General features: G+C 41.5%; 1 protein-coding gene across 2 annotated transcripts in view; it reads left to right on the forward strand.

Moving 5' to 3' along the window:
- Positions 1-8,179, forward strand: part of RFX7 (regulatory factor X7) — a 54,544-nt gene extending 46,365 nt beyond the window's left edge. For both annotated transcript variants that reach the window (XM_068696223.1, XM_068696224.1), the window contains one exon: positions 939-8,179. In XM_068696223.1, the coding sequence (XP_068552324.1) occupies positions 939-4,244 (3,306 nt within the window). In that variant the 3' untranslated portion in view covers positions 4,245-8,179. The remainder of the gene's footprint in view (positions 1-938) is intronic.
- Positions 8,180-15,655: the final 7,476 nt, after the last annotated feature.

Below are 15,655 nucleotides of genomic sequence, written 5' to 3' on the forward strand. Positions count from 1 at the left end.
TTCTCCAGCAATTCTAGAGAAACCCCCTTATGAAAGTAGTTAAGTAGATATGTCAGTGGGAGGGAGGAGTGTTGGTTTTCGTTCAGACTTGGGTCCCTTGATGCTGTTCTGTCCCAGTGACTGTTACACCACAAGTGGTGTAACGATGTGACTGAGTTTAGGTTAGATAAGGAGGCAGCAGCATTTTGATCATATCACATAGGTCTTGTTCATCTTTGAAATCATCGACAGTGGGATTTCAGCTAGCAATGTTGGTTATATGTGGGCATAATGACCCTTGGGATGAAGCTCAACCAGATGGGAGAGCCAGCACAGGTCATGTGGCTCACTGAGCCCCTCATTTGGAATCCAAATTGACTTGCATTGGCCCAGCATACTTAGGTGACACCAGCAATTTTGTTTTTGCATGAAACTGAAAACATGGAGCTACTTTGTCTTTCAGACTTAAACATTAAAAAAATATGGGGTTGGGAGGAAGGTTATTTGTTTTTAGGTTTTTATTTTTTTAATAGCTGTGCTGTTTATTTCAATAGATAAGGGAGTTTTTCTGCCTGATACTCAGCTTAGATTTGATTTGCTTTTGAAATCTTGAAAACGAGCAGTTTTGAATGCATCTTCTCCTCTTTGTCTTTTGTATTTCTGTCTTTTGTTCTATTTGGTGAAGGACTATGATAATAATCCTTTCGTAAGCCTAATGTGTAGGCCAGTTCCTTGTTCCTTAAAAACTGAGGCCATGTGTCTGCCCACCAATCCTAGGCAGACAGATACCAGTTGCCTGGTAAGCAGTTGAAGAGCTTGCTTTGTTTTGAAGACACTAGCTTTGTTGTGTTGAGCTGCGTTGTCCTTCGCCTTTTGAAATGCGTGGGGATGAAGTAGTCTGTGGGCTTGGAGGACTTTCTTGCTTCATCACCACACCGTGTCTCTTCCTCTTTGAACAGGTGCCAAGGACCAGGCAGTTGGTGACATCTCCAAGCCCTATGGGATCATCAGACAGCAAGGTCCTGCCGCTCAACGTTCAGGTGGTCACTCAGCACATGCAATCAGTCAAGCAGTCACCAAAGACTCCCCAGAATGTTCCTGCCAGCCCAGTTGGTGACCGCTCTGCCCGACATCGCTACCCGCAGATCTTACCGAAGCCAGCAAATACCAGTGCTCTCACCATCCGCTCTCCCACAACGGTGCTTTTTACCAGTAGCCCAATCAAGACTGTTGTGCCAGCTCCACATGTGAATTCCTTAAATGTGGTAAAAATGACAGCAATATCTCTCGCCCCAAGCAGCGGTAGTGTGCCTGTCAAACAGACACCTTCAGTTAATAGCACTGCGGGAGCAGTGGAAGAGGGGAGAGCTGCTCCACAGATGAAAAATGGATCTCTTGTCTCACTTCAGTCCCCAGGATCCAAACCTAGCACTGTTGTAGCTGCATCTGCAGTTGAGATCAAAATGGAGCCAGAAGCACTGCTGGATGAGAACCCAGTCCAGGGCCAAGAGAGCTCTGAGGTATCTAAATCTATAAAGGCAGCCCCTGGCCTGCCTCCTGCTCAACAAATAAATTTTGAGGTCACAACCTTGAAGGTTTCAGCTGATGGTGTTGTGGAGGCAAAAACAGTTAAGGGCTGCGATCAGGGAGCTGAAGAAGCAGGGACCAAATATAAAACCCAGTCTAATGAGATGACACCGGTTTCTTCAGCAGGCAATAATCAAAGCACTCTAAAGCTCTCAGTTGCCAGTCACTTGTCCAGCACCAGCATTGGTTCACCTCCTACTGGTGAGTCTACGATTAAAGACAAAGTATGCACTAAAAGTCCAAGAAAGCGACAACCTTCTACACTTCAAGATTCCCAGGTACCACCTGTAAAGAAACCACTGGTGGGGCAGCTTTCAGCTGGTAATGCTGTGGAGGGTCAAAAAGCAAACAGCGTTAAGAAGGCCCCAAAGGTTGTATCGTTAGCTAGCGGTGACAATACTGCAACACTTGCTCAAGTTCCCAGCAAGGTACCTGTAGATGTACCCGTACCTTCCACAGCGCCAGCAAACGTAGCGACAGACTGTTCCTTGAGCACCAATTTAAATACCAGTGATCCTACTCTAGGACAGCAGCTTGCATCAGCATCATCTCCAGATATAAAAGTGAAATTGGAAGGAAACATGTTTATCATAGAAAATGATTCAAAATCTGATGGCAGCTTTAACCCGAATGCGTGGCACCATATCACCAAAACCTCTGACTTTGCATCTGTGAATTGTGACCAGCAGCAGGATATCAGTGTTATGACTATCGCAGGACATTCTGGCTCTAGTGACTTACAGGAGTCTGCGTGGGAGCCAGTGCACTGTGAGGGCATGCAGCAGGATGTGTACAACCAGCAGCTACAGAGCCAGCTCCAGGACTCCTCCTTGGGTCAAATACAAGCACAGTCTTCGAATCAGTTACCTCTGCAGTCCGAGCTGAAAGAGTTTGAACATACAGTCCCCCAGTCGAATGAGAACTTCTTCTCATTTGATGATGACCTTACCCAGGACAGCATTGTGGAGGAGCTGGTGCTCATGGAGGAGCAGATGTCAATGAATAATCCTCATCCTTACGGGGGTTGTCTAGGAATGGCACTTCAGAGCCAGACAGCAGCTCAAGGAGCTCCTGTGTCATCTCATCCCAGCAGCACACACTTCTACCACTCAATCCATAACAACAGCACTCCGATCCACACTCCTACTCCTACCCCCACCCCAACTCCCACTCCCACCCCGACTCCGACCCCCACCTCAGAAATGATCTCTGGATCTCAGAACGTGTCACGAGAGAGCCCTTGCTCCAGGCTGGCTCAGACGACTCCCGTAGACAGCGCCCTGGGAAGCAGCCGGCACACGCCCATAGGCACGCCGCATTCCAACTGCAGCAGCAGCGTCCCTCCGAGTCCTGTGGAGTGCCGAAACCCGTTTGCGTTTACTCCCATAAGCTCCAGCATGGCTTACCACGATGCCAGCATTGTTTCCAGTAGCCCCGTGAAGCCGATGCAGCGGCCTATGGCTACCCACCCAGACAAAACCAAACTCGAGTGGATGAATAACGGGTACGGTGGCGTCACCAATTCATCAGTTGCAAACCACGGCATCCTTACGAGCTACCAGGAGCTGGTGGAGGATCGCTTCAGGAAACCTCACGCGTTTGCAGTTCCTGGCCAGTCGTACCAGTCTCAGCCACGCCACCACGATACTCACTTCGGTCGCGTGACTCCCGTTTCACCTGTGCAGCACCAGGCAGCCCCTGTAAGTAACACTACCAAGCAAGAGGGTTTTGCTGTTCCCGCTCCTCTGGACAACAAAGGAGCCAGTTCCACTCTCAATAACAGTCTGAGATGCCGGAGCGTGAGCCCTGCTGTCCATCGCCAGCGTAATCTCAGTGGAAGCACGGTTTACCCTGTTTCAAATATACCGCGCTCCAACGTGACGCCTTTTGGGAGCCCGGTGACTCCGGAAGTTCACAATGTCTTTACGAATATCCATGCAGACACCAGTGCCAATAACATAGCGCAGAGAAGCCAGTCGGTCCCGTTGACTGTAATGATGCAGACAGCCTTCCCGTCTCTTCAGAAACAAACAAACACTAAAAAAATAACCAACGTGTTGTTAAGCAAACTTGATTCTGATAGCGATGATGCAGTGAGAGGTTTGGGAATGAACAACATGCCCTCAAATTACACGGCCAGGATGAATCTCACTCAGATTTTAGAAACATCCACTGCTTTTCCTAGTGCCAACCCGCAAAATATGATTAATTCCAGCACTTCAGTTTATGAATTCCAAACACCAAATTACCTCACAAAAAACAGCAGCACCGATCAGATCAGTTTCTCTTCTGGAGATAACCAAGCACAATCAGACATCGGAGAGCAGCAATTAGATTTTAGCAGCACTGTAAAAGACCTTTTAGGGGAGGACAGTCTGCCAACAAACCAGCAGCTGGTGAATCAGGTGGCATCAGATCTGAACGTTACATCTGTCTTTTCCAGCGACATCAGGTTGTCTTCCGAACTCTCAGGCAGCATTAACGATCTGAACACTTTAGACACAAATCTACTGTTCGATCCAGGTCGTCAGCAGGGACAAGATGATGATGCTACACTGGAGGAATTAAAAAATGACCCCTTGTTTCAACAAATCTGCAATGAATCCATTAACTCAATGACTTCAGGTTTTGAGTGGATGGAGAGCAAGGATCATCCTGCTGTTGAAATGTTGGGTTAATCTTGTTTTATAATATGTATGTAGCACACTGTATCTGAAAGACAGACGTATTGTATTTGTCTTAATGGAAGTGCCTCCTGCAGCAGAAACACTTGCTATGTTTTGTGGCATTTAAAAAAAAAGTTTGCTGTAACAGTTGCTCATACTTGAGCAATGAAAAGGCAGTCTTACCAATTTTAAACAAATCTCTGAAGGTGATGGGCTATCAAAGAGCCAGTATTAAAATTTGAATTTTATAGTGTTTCCCATTCAACATTTATTATTGTAGTAAATAAAGAAGTGGTGAATAGCCAGCCAGCAGTGACAGCAATGGTTGAGGCTTTGGGTGGGTGTTAAGTCGAGCTTGTTAGCAGGCTTTCCATACTCTGCATTGCTTGTTACTTCTGGTAGATGATCCTTACTGACCTCTGTTGGTGAGGTCTGAAAGGCAGGGTGCCTGCAGGTGTGTAGGTGATGGGGAGTGGGTAGAGGTGGAGCAGATGACATGCAGGTGCCTGACCATTGCGTAGCCATCTTGAGTACTGCTCGGTGGTGAGCTGTGGAAAATTTCCGTAGCACTGGTGCCATTTACATCTCTAGTAAGATGCAGAGACAGGAAAACTAACAGGAATGATCAAGGAAAAAAGAAAGATGCACTAAACTTTTTATTTAAGAGATACAGATCTATGTAGTTATTTTATCCATTAATGTTCCTGATGTTATACTTGGTATTTTAGTTTTCATTTCAGTGTTTTTATATTACGTAAAATTCATGGGAAAAGATTTTGAGCATTGAGATGTAATCTAGGAGTAACACCCTATTTTAAAATGATAGGTACTATTTGATTATTTATCAGAGCTAAAGAAGTAATGTGATGTTTTTCCCTCTTTTTAAAAACAAAAGAGCTGTTGGAGCTCATTAAAATACTATTTTTAAAGATTCGATTTTAAATTTGCTCTTTTTTAACATAGTGGAGGGTGTAGGAAGATGTTATTTTCTCTATGTTTCAGTAGGTTGAGCCTTTCTTTCTGTTTTAAACAAAATACGACTAAAATATTAGAAAATGTGGTTGATCTAAAAATACTTCATATAGAGCCATAATACTGCCAGGCACTTTACAGATACACAGTCAGATGTGATCTTTCTTTGGGTAAAACTTTTTAAAGTGCTTACTGTTTTAGAAGGCTGAATTCCATTTTCATTGAATGATTTGGGAGGACAGATGAATCTAATTTTTGCTAATACTCCTTAGCTAGAAAATGGGATTTAGACTTCTACCTTACTAGTTCCCTTAACGAAACAAAAAAGACCTGTTGTTTTATCAGCATGGGATGGTTTTCCCTAATGATGAAAAGAGACTTTAACTAGTCCGTGACCCTGTTGTTAGAAAGAGGACTTGCAGGGGCAAGCTTTTACAAAAGAACTGTACTAAGGATGCTACAGTACCATCCCTTAGGCTTAGTATAAAATCGATTATTTATCTTGTGAACTGATATGTACAAAACTGAACGCAGAACTGAAAACATTTTCTTCTCTTGCATTCCTTCTTTGAATGAGCTGTCATGAATTTATGAATAGGAAGGCACAGTAAGCCCTCCTGGATTTATTGAGGAAGAGATGATCACGTTTCTAGGTGACTTTTTTTCCCCTCCTTCTTGAGATTCTGGTAATGTCTTGATCTCAGGACTGGATTTTTTTATTTTTTGGCTGTGCTTGATTCAAATTGTGATGTTGCATTGGCACTCCAGATGTACCATGGCTTCTTTTGCTCTTGCTCTGATTGACACCCAGTCTGTGGCCTCTTCTTCAGGGACGAGCAGTTGCGATAAGCTATAGCACCTTACATGCGGCCTGATTTCACTGTGCTTGCATCAGAAGTTTTGACGCTTCATTAGGAACAGACTTGGAGAGTTCAGATCCTTCCTTAAAATGTGGATGTGCGATGGTGCGGTTTACTTTCAGACCAAGTGACCCTTTTAATTTTTTTAAGGAAGTGGGACTCCAAAAACCGCAGTGTAGAGTTCTGTTAGTTGTCTGTCAGTAAGGCTGGAACCATTTTTCCTTTAGACAGAAGTTGCTGAAGGCAGGGCTTGAATTCTCTACCTGCCTGTGGCCTTTAGCCAGAAAGGTGCTGACCATCCGCTTGTTGACTTCACTGGATCTGAGACACATCCAGCACCTCCCTTTTCTGACCCTGTGCAAAGTGCTGTGAATACGTAAACCCTACCTGCCAGGGGAGAGTGGTGGGCAGGACAGGACGTCTGTGCTGCAGCCATCTGCGTCTGCGTGCTGTGCTGGCCTCACCTCCACGGCGCTGGCACTGAGACCGACGCGGGCTTGGTGTAAACAAGTTTTTGCCTAACTCCTGGTTCTTCAGAACATTTCTCAGTAAAGCAAGAGTAGATTTAAAAAGCTGATGCACTCTAAATTATGCAGCCGTCACCAAAGGTTTTTAAAAGTACCTTTTAAATTATTTTTAAATACAAACATTATATTGAAGCTAACACGTGACTTAATTAGCAGGTATATTCTATAATCAGTGGATTTAAAGCAAATGTATATTAAATTTAAGAAACGTTCAATTCAGTAAGGATTCTTTCAAGTGAAACCCAAGGCATAGGCACAGCTTTGTACATAGGTGTGTGTTAATTTATAGGTGTTTGTATGTTGGTGTTACAACTAATATTCTGTTAGGTCCCTATACTTAGTGCTAGTTAGTTCTTTACATTGAGACAGAGCACTACTGCACACCAAAGTATGCAATACCCAAAGGAAAATTCTCTGATTTTTAACAAACGGAAGCCTGTGTCAGATACTCCAAAACTAAGAATTTGAGACAGTTCTGACCCCTTGTTTACATAATTGGCTTCCTAATAACATTAGAAATGAATTATTTTGCTAGCAATTTTTGCTAAAGTATATGAACTAGTGAATTTGTACCCTGTGTACTGTATTGCAGCAAACACTTTAAATTTGGTTGGTTAGTCCAGCAAACTTTCTGGGTTCATATATTGCACTAAAATTCTGTTGAACCTGTGGCAGGCACATTCCTTAGGATAAATGCAACAAATACAGCCCACAGATTAAAAATAATAATAATAAAATAACAAAAAACACAAAACAAAAAAAACACACTCAAAAAAAATTAAAAAATAAAACAAAAAAAAAACTTTCTAATGTGTTTCATTATTAAAAGGCAAAATGTCATTAAAAGTGACAGGTGAAATTGTCTTATGTAGCAATGTGCATTGATCTCAATGAGATGTCTATTTCTTATTCTCTTACATGAGAATATTACAGCAGGAAAAATTAAGTTTAGTTTGCTTCACCATGTTAATACATGATCACAAAATGTGCATGAGTGTTAATGACTTAATCTTGTACAGTACTAGATATATTCCTGTAACCACTTTTATTTTTTTTATTTTGCTGTATTGAAACTGGTTAACCAGTGTTAACCATGTGAGCATAGTTATTCACAAGTTATTTACTTTTTTATGTTAACTAATTCAGCTTAGTTATTGTTGAATATGTTCTTTTCTTGGATTATTTTTTATTGTTCGGGTGTTGAGAAACATTTTTGCATCATTTTATCATGATAAGAATTCATGAAGTAAATAATTTGCAAATAATTGCAATAAGCACTGACTTCTGAACTGAAAAGAAGGAAAGCATTTCTTGTGCAGTGCATCTGACGTTCATATAATAGTCTTGTACTATACTGTGCTTTATTTACTGCACCGTAAAGGAAGAAAAATCCCTGTTCCATGTTTTCATTTAATGCAGGAAATCCAGTTTTCCCCCTCTTCCCCAGTGTTTTGTTGTCTGTTGTACTGCTGAAACTACAGTAGTTGAATATTGCAGTAGCATTTCAGTTATTTTTTTTATTGAAAGTGCTCAAAAATTGTTTTTTAAATGTTTTCAAAAACAATAAAAACATTTTATATTAAAATGATTTCTGGATTTTTTTTCTTCATGTGTATGTTAAGGCGGGCCTAAGATACAGAGCATCCTAGTTTGTGTGAAGACATCACAGCTGTGTGGTTGTACTGACTGGCTGCAGGTGCTGAGCCCAGGCTTACACTGCAAGCTGTGCATGAAGGTGAATCTTCCTGCCTTGGAAACCTTGAGTAGTTTGTGCTGTCAGAGTAATCTGTTGAGAGAATTTGCAGAATTTATGTGCCAATTCTGCTGTTATCCCTTTTTAATGTGGAAATTTCTTGTGTGACAATACTATTTGGAGGGAAAAAAGAGGTTGAAACGGACAGGTCAAATATACCACCAGACGTGAAAATATTGTTGTCTGAGGCTGTACTTCAGAACATGGTGGTGATAGTTGTGCCAGTTGCCTTGTGCAGTTTCTCAGTGCTACAGGAATCTCAGTGTGGATTCAGGTCCAAGTATTAGATTTGTGTCTGGGTGGTGGATTTTGCTGCCGTCCTACAACAGAGTGGTGCCGCTAGAGTCATCTGCAGTGGCAGTGCTTGGCTGGTTTCACTTTTCTATACTGGTAAAGCAGTCTTACAAGACACTGTTATGATCCATCATGACTCGCCGTAGTGGAAAAATATGCTGTTCTGATGTATGGAGTCCTTTACTCGTGTTATAAAAGCAAGCAATGCTGCCAGCATAGCCTACGTAAATACAACAGAGAAGTACTGCCATGGAGTAAAAGCTGGCGATGAGAAAATGAACATGGGGATAGATACTTAGGTTTTGATGCCCAAAAGATGGCACAGACTCCATCCTGGACTATGGAAGTAGTCACATGAGTTGGCAGGTGGCAGATTTGATGGTAGCAAAAGTAACTTAGTTCAGTCCACAACAGAGAATCGTCAGGGAGATGTAAATGAAGCAGCATGAATGAAGAAGCGTCAGAAAGATGAATTTTACTATAACACCAGAGGGGATACTATTAATACATCTCATTGGGTTCTAAATTAACATTCCCCCCAAAAAAACATTTTCCACTATTGCAAACAATATGCTGACACTCTTTAACCATGTTCCACAGTCATAAAAAAAAGTGCAAACTAAAATTTGCCAAGGAATGGAGTGGAAAATAGTGTAGGAGATACAAAAGCCTTTTTTTTTTTTTTTTTTAAACATTTGGTAGATCATCTGAAGTTTTAATCATAAGAGCAAACAAAGCTGTGCATGGAAATGGAATAGAAATGACTAGATGTTGGTGTTTAACCAAGACATCCAGAGTAAATTGTATAAAAAAATAAAAACCACCACCACCACCAAAAACCACTGCTTGGAAGTATTTCCACATCTCCAGAAATCCCAATCTGCATCTGTGAATGCAGCTGGCATTCTAGTAAACAGAATTTGTCCTCTAGGATGATAAGGACTGCTGCATTAGCCAGTGGTTCATGTAGTCTATACAGTGACTCTGGGACTCGGTAACATCACCTTCTCCAGAAAAAGAAGCCCTGCGTTACAAGGTGGTTGCAGAATAAAACCACCTCCACAAATGCTGCTCTCCCAGACCTGGTAACTGGATGCCCAACCTTGACACAGTAGTAGATTGGAGCAGGGTCTGGGACTAGGTGACCTTCCTTTCAACCTAGCTCCATTAGTTTGTGTATCAAATTGGAGAGCTGAGGAAATCTAACTGAATCTGGCATTGAAGCATGGCTGCTCTCAGTCAGACGAAGCTTAAGCACAATATTTGATGATCATCAATTCAATTGCCAGCAAGCTTTTAATTATTTAAGCTTCATGTGATGGATAAGACGGAAATAATCAATACTTGGATCTTGGCTGCCCTCTTCCCCCCTGTTAAAAATGAGTGAGTTAAGCCTGGATAAAGAGATGAAGCACATGATGAATGCATAGTGAGACTTAGAAATTGTGTAATAACTGAAAACCAATTTCAGACTTAAGAAATCAGCAGTGACCTGATGATGCTTAAGACGTTTCTAAACAATGCTTACACGGAAGTGCAAGGAAACTTACCGTTCTAGTGGTGTATACGTTGTTGACCTGCGTGGTGTTTCCAATAGTTACCTGTCGCGATCCTGATGTGAAGACTGCTGCACAACGAGGAGTTAGTGCTACACATAACACTCAGCACTTAATCTGAATAGGTGCAGCGTGCTGTCTGCACAGCTTGGATTCATGCCTGTGTTCTGCACATAACCCCTGGTTGCAGGGGAAATTTGGCAAGGTAATTGTAATAGAGGGGCCTGCCTGCAGCTCCCACGTGGTATTGGTGATTACACTGTCTGTGTGTCTTTGTCTTTATTTAAAGTGCAGCAACTTCTCATGTGAACATCCTTTCTGCTTGACAGTAGAAATGATGAACAGGGTTGTTTTCTTTTAAGATTTTTTTTTTAATAGCCCAAGTGACCAAAATGGGGTAAGTTTTCAACAGACAGTGTCTGCACAGCGCGCTCTATGTGAATTGGAGGCATGTTCATAGCATAGTTTGGTCTTCACAGCATCTGAAAGTATGTAGACCGATCTGTGCTGTCCTCGCTTTCTTCATAGTGCTAGCTCTAACAAATAGCATTTTAAACAATACTTCACAGTACCTCTGCCATTGCTAACATAACAAACCAGCACCTCCTGCTACCTAATTGACATTGACTAATACAATTGCAAATCTGTTAGCTAAAAAAAAGGTAAAATATAAACTAAGCAAAGCTGATTCAGTTCAGTCAAAAGTCAGTTCAGTCAAAAGTGAACAGAGCACATGAGAAGTTTGCTTAGAAAATGTATAGTGCTGAAAAGACTGCAATTATTCAGTGTTTAAATACTCAAAATACAAGACTACCTTGATATAATGCAGAATTTTATAACCCAGTGGTTATAGTTCTTGATAGGTCATAACATTTCTGCTACATGCTTTGAATATGCAGGAGATATCCTACTGGTGATGTCAATACTCAAGATGGTTGCCTTGGAACATTTACATATCTATTCACCAATTGCTTTGTCGTCTATTCTCCCTCGGCCTGCCTACCTGTTTTCTAAATCTGGTAATGCCTCATCTCTGCAATTATTAAAAGGTTCTATTTTTGCCCCCGTGGTTCATCTTTCCTCCATTGTCATCTTCCTTTAATAAACTGCTGCTTTTTTATGGACTATTGTAAATTATGTATCATTTGAAACTTTGCCTGCCCATACCAGCTGATCAGATGATGTCCATTAGAGTCATATTTTCAGTGGACTTCAAGCTGCTCTTTCAAATGTTTTTAATTTGCAGTATGCTATTGATCTGGAATGAATTCTATTTTATGTGCATTTTTTTTTTCAACCCCAACTTTAAAACTGTACTGGAAAAGCTAGGGTGGAAATGAGTCTGAGCACTGAAAGAAGGGAAGTGGTCACTGCAGGCTTCTTTGGGGAGGTGACCTACTCATCTCTACAACTTTGGGCTTTCTTTCACGCTTACTTTACAGAGCTATTGGGCTCCCTCTTCTCAAATATCCTTGGTTTGTTTTTGTTTTTGTTTTTCAGTATGGATGGATACACACAGATCTATAAATGTATATAATTGTAAACTAACTGATTAGGACTCACTCATCTGCTTTCTCCAACAAAAGTATCCCTGAGTCTTCAAAGCACCTGCTCCGTATCAGTACTGCAACAGGAGAGCTGTGTTCCAAGGGCAGTGATAATCAGACCCCAGAGAGTAAAGCCCAGTTCCTCCTTGCCGTGAGACAAGAAGTGGAATGCATTCTGAAATGCACTGTTCAAAACGCTTTGCATAAGCAATGATTATTTCTGACCAGAACAAACTGCTACTTGTTTCCGTTACACACTGCTTTGAACATCCAATCTCTCCTCCTATGTACGTGTGGATAGAGGGGAGACAAAGCTCCTGTGTCCAAGAGGCCCCCATTCAGAGGTTCTTGAGCAAATGGAATAACTAAAATAAAATCTACTCTGACTAGGATTACTCGTGGAAAGAAAAATTTACGCAGAGAGAGAAGTAAAGATAGGAATGCATAAATGCTGCTCAGTTACCCACCCAGTCAGAGCAGTAGCTTCTTGTAGTCTTAGCAATGTTTCAGGCACTAGCAAAGAGCATCCAATATGTACTACTTCAAACACATATGGAGAATGATAATCTTAAGATGTCTGAAGAAGAGAAGTCCAAATACGTAATCTCTGGAAAGATCTTACTTCTGTGACATTATGAAGGGTTGAGCTGCTAGCAAAAATATCCACAAAGACTGTGTTAACCATGGGATCACTGGCGGTGAATTAAGCTGGGAACAGTGACAGCAGTTGACTGGAGCTCAGCACCTCCGGTTTCTGTTCTGGCAGCTCTCCTCCCCCTCAAGCTGAAAATAGAGAGAGAAAAATGACATCTGAGTGATGGTGATTCAGACAAGTGTTTACTGCTTCATTCAAATGCATATGCACAAGATGAGTATGACTTCCCACCTCCACCATAGTTGCTCTTCTTACTATGCAGGTTTGCTCATCAATCTAGAGAGATTTCTAAAATTGCTTGTAAACTGTTATACTAGTCACAGAAATTAGGAAAAATGTTTCTTACTGTACATCTTCCCCTTCTCATAGCCCCCCCCAGTGAGAGCTGGAGATTTCAGCAGCTTTCCCAGGGGATGGGGATCTCCGTGGGGGGTGACAGAAGGAGCTGGCCTGGAGCAGGTGTTAGTGTCTCGGGAACATGGGCCCACACTTAGGGAGCAGTGTGTGGAGAGTGCTTGCTGCTGGTGTTAAATTTGGTGTGCAGGCGGCCCTGAAAAGGAGATACTTGAGTGGGGAATTTCTGGTTCACATCTGGTCCTTGGGAATAAGAACCCAAAATGGGTTGAGAGGGAGGAAAACACAGGGGGTGGAGCTATATTTTTTCTTGTAATAGCTGTGGCCATTTGCAGTTGGCCATTTCACTGAAGGTTGGCCCAGCAGTGACAATGCAAGTCAGGAAAAGTTCTTCCTGTGCAGCAAAAGGTGCCCAGACGGGTGGCCCCATACTGTTAATGTGTATGAGGCATGCAAATGCTTCACACGCTTGTTGTATTTGGGGAATCCTGAAGTGATTTTGTACATCTTCATCCTAGCTTTAGTCTTGGTCTGGTATCTAGGCCCTGAGGTGCTTGGATTGCTACTTTTGGGAAAATTGCCTTCATTCCTTGAACTACCGCTAAAAGCCCTTATCTTGGTCTCTTCCATCTGCAGTCAGCGCAAGTTCAGTGCCTCTGCTGGGCCCCTGTTAGCAAAAGGGCAGAAACTACCCAAGCAATGCAATCGTCTTTGTTTTCTACTGAGGCCCAGCCTGGAGCTGGGGACTGTCCCAGGGTGCTGCTCATACCTTGCTGCCCCTCAGCCTGGACAGAAGGGACTGCTGGGTTCCAGGCAGCTGGAGGCAGTGCCGTGGCACCGTGCAATGCACAAAGCAACAAGCATCCAAACAGAAGACGTGTTGCTTTTAAGGGAAAGAAAGGTAAGTTGAAGAAAGCAGAAGTAGTGACTTAGGAGAAATGAGAATGAAAAAGGACCAGTTAGGGACTGGGAAAACCTGAGAGGGGTTAATAACAGTCTAGGTAAAATGCAACTCAGACAATAGTCAATCTAGGGTCACTTTTACCAGGCTGAAATTCTTTCTTCCAAAATTTAAGCTTTCATCTTTGTATCAGTGTTGCATCATGGTGTTTGAAATCTAGTACCAAGTGCCAGGAGCTGGTATGTATTCACACTTAACTGTGTAGCCAGGAAGAGTGCGAAGTCTTGGGCTCTTAACTCTCTCTGACATTAGTCTTGTTAGTGAGTCATTGTCACTGTAGTAGAGAAATTGAGACTACAAGGCTATCAATAGGTATTTACTTATCTTAGTCAGAGCAATGACTCACTAACAATATATATATTTTCTGTTAATTCCCTCTTGCATGTAGTCTTCCATTTACCTGTCACTGTGATGCCATGAGTGGATCTTGGTACCATTTCCTATTGCATGACTCAGTAGAACGAAAGATAATAGGATAAAAATCTATACGTGTGTTATTTGCATCGGGCTGATTTGTGTTGTAACTGCAGTTAAAACTACTTCTAATTCCTTTGGTTTAAAAGCATGAACAATGAAGATAATTTATCTGATTTAACTTAAAATCCTCTACAGCAAAACTGTATCCTATTAATATTGGACATACTTTGATGTCACTTAATGTCCTACTGGTAATTTAACCATGATCATGGTTTATATATATTATTAAACTAAATATTATTTTATTATGATAACCCTTTGGAAATCTGAAACAAATCTTCTTTTCCAACATTATTTCCTCCTTAATGATTGCTTTTTGTTTTTTTTCAAAGCAGTTCAGTACTAGAATGTATGGATTCTCTTCAGTTCATAAACACATCTACTATAAAGAAAGAAGTAAACTAAATATTGTAAATCAATATAGAAACTTGACCATAAATTAAGCCTGTCAGGTTGGATGCCATCATCCAAGAGACGGAAAATATTTTTAAAATGTTTTTTTGTTTTGTTTTGTTTTTTTTTGATATTTCACGTCAGAGGAGGTTAATGTAGATGGCAAGGGAAGTCAAATTTCTCTGTTACCAGATGAGAACACACCACTGGGACAGAGTAATGAGATTAAATATTCATATGTTTTTAATGGTCTTGATATGCAGTTAAAGAGTTCAATTGCACTTAGATGATCCAAATGCAGGTAATTCTGTGCAGCTGACCATCAATTATCTGCAGAAAGAAAAGGAAAATCTCTCAGAAGAGTTATTTTCCTATTTGTCTGTAATTGCATAAGACCATAAAATATTAAATGCTGGAGGTATGTATCTTATATAAGAACTGAATGTTTGTTAACAAACAGATTGTGGTTTATTTTCCCATGTTTTTAAGTAAAAGATAGTTTAAATTAAAATTCCTCTATTTTGAGTGAACTGCTTGATGTCTTGCTGGAATATTGAAGATAGTTCTTGACCACAGTGAAAATGTACATAGACCTTAACTTAGCATATTGATGTCTCTGTCCTTATCTCAACCCTTGAGCCCTTTCCGTTGTATTTTCTCCCCCTTTTCTTTCAAGGAGGGGAAGTGAGAGAACAGCTGTGGTGGAACTCAGCTGCCCAGCTGGGTAAAACCATCACACCATTAGAGAAGACAACTAACTTTCTTTTGATGATTGGTGCATTAAGCTTTTGCAGAAAGTAACTGATGCATGAAATGCCTTGTTTCCTGAATATTACTGTAGCTAAGGTTTTAAACAGAAGACATGGGGTGCAACTGACCACAGGGCCAATGACTATATATCCTCTACAGCCGACTAATTAGAGATGAGAACTTCCTATCTCCAGACAATCTATCAGAGTGATGACTCTGTGGAATGGGACGTGCAAACCCTGCACGAGCTTGCCCATGAGCTGCTCAGGGCTTGTCCCATCCCCATAACATGCAGCAGCTGTCGGGCTGCAAGGGAGCAATCAA

The sequence above is a fragment of the Anas acuta genome, chromosome 12 (assembly GCF_963932015.1).
Source record: "Anas acuta chromosome 12, bAnaAcu1.1, whole genome shotgun sequence".
NCBI lineage: Eukaryota > Metazoa > Chordata > Aves > Anseriformes > Anatidae > Anas > Anas acuta.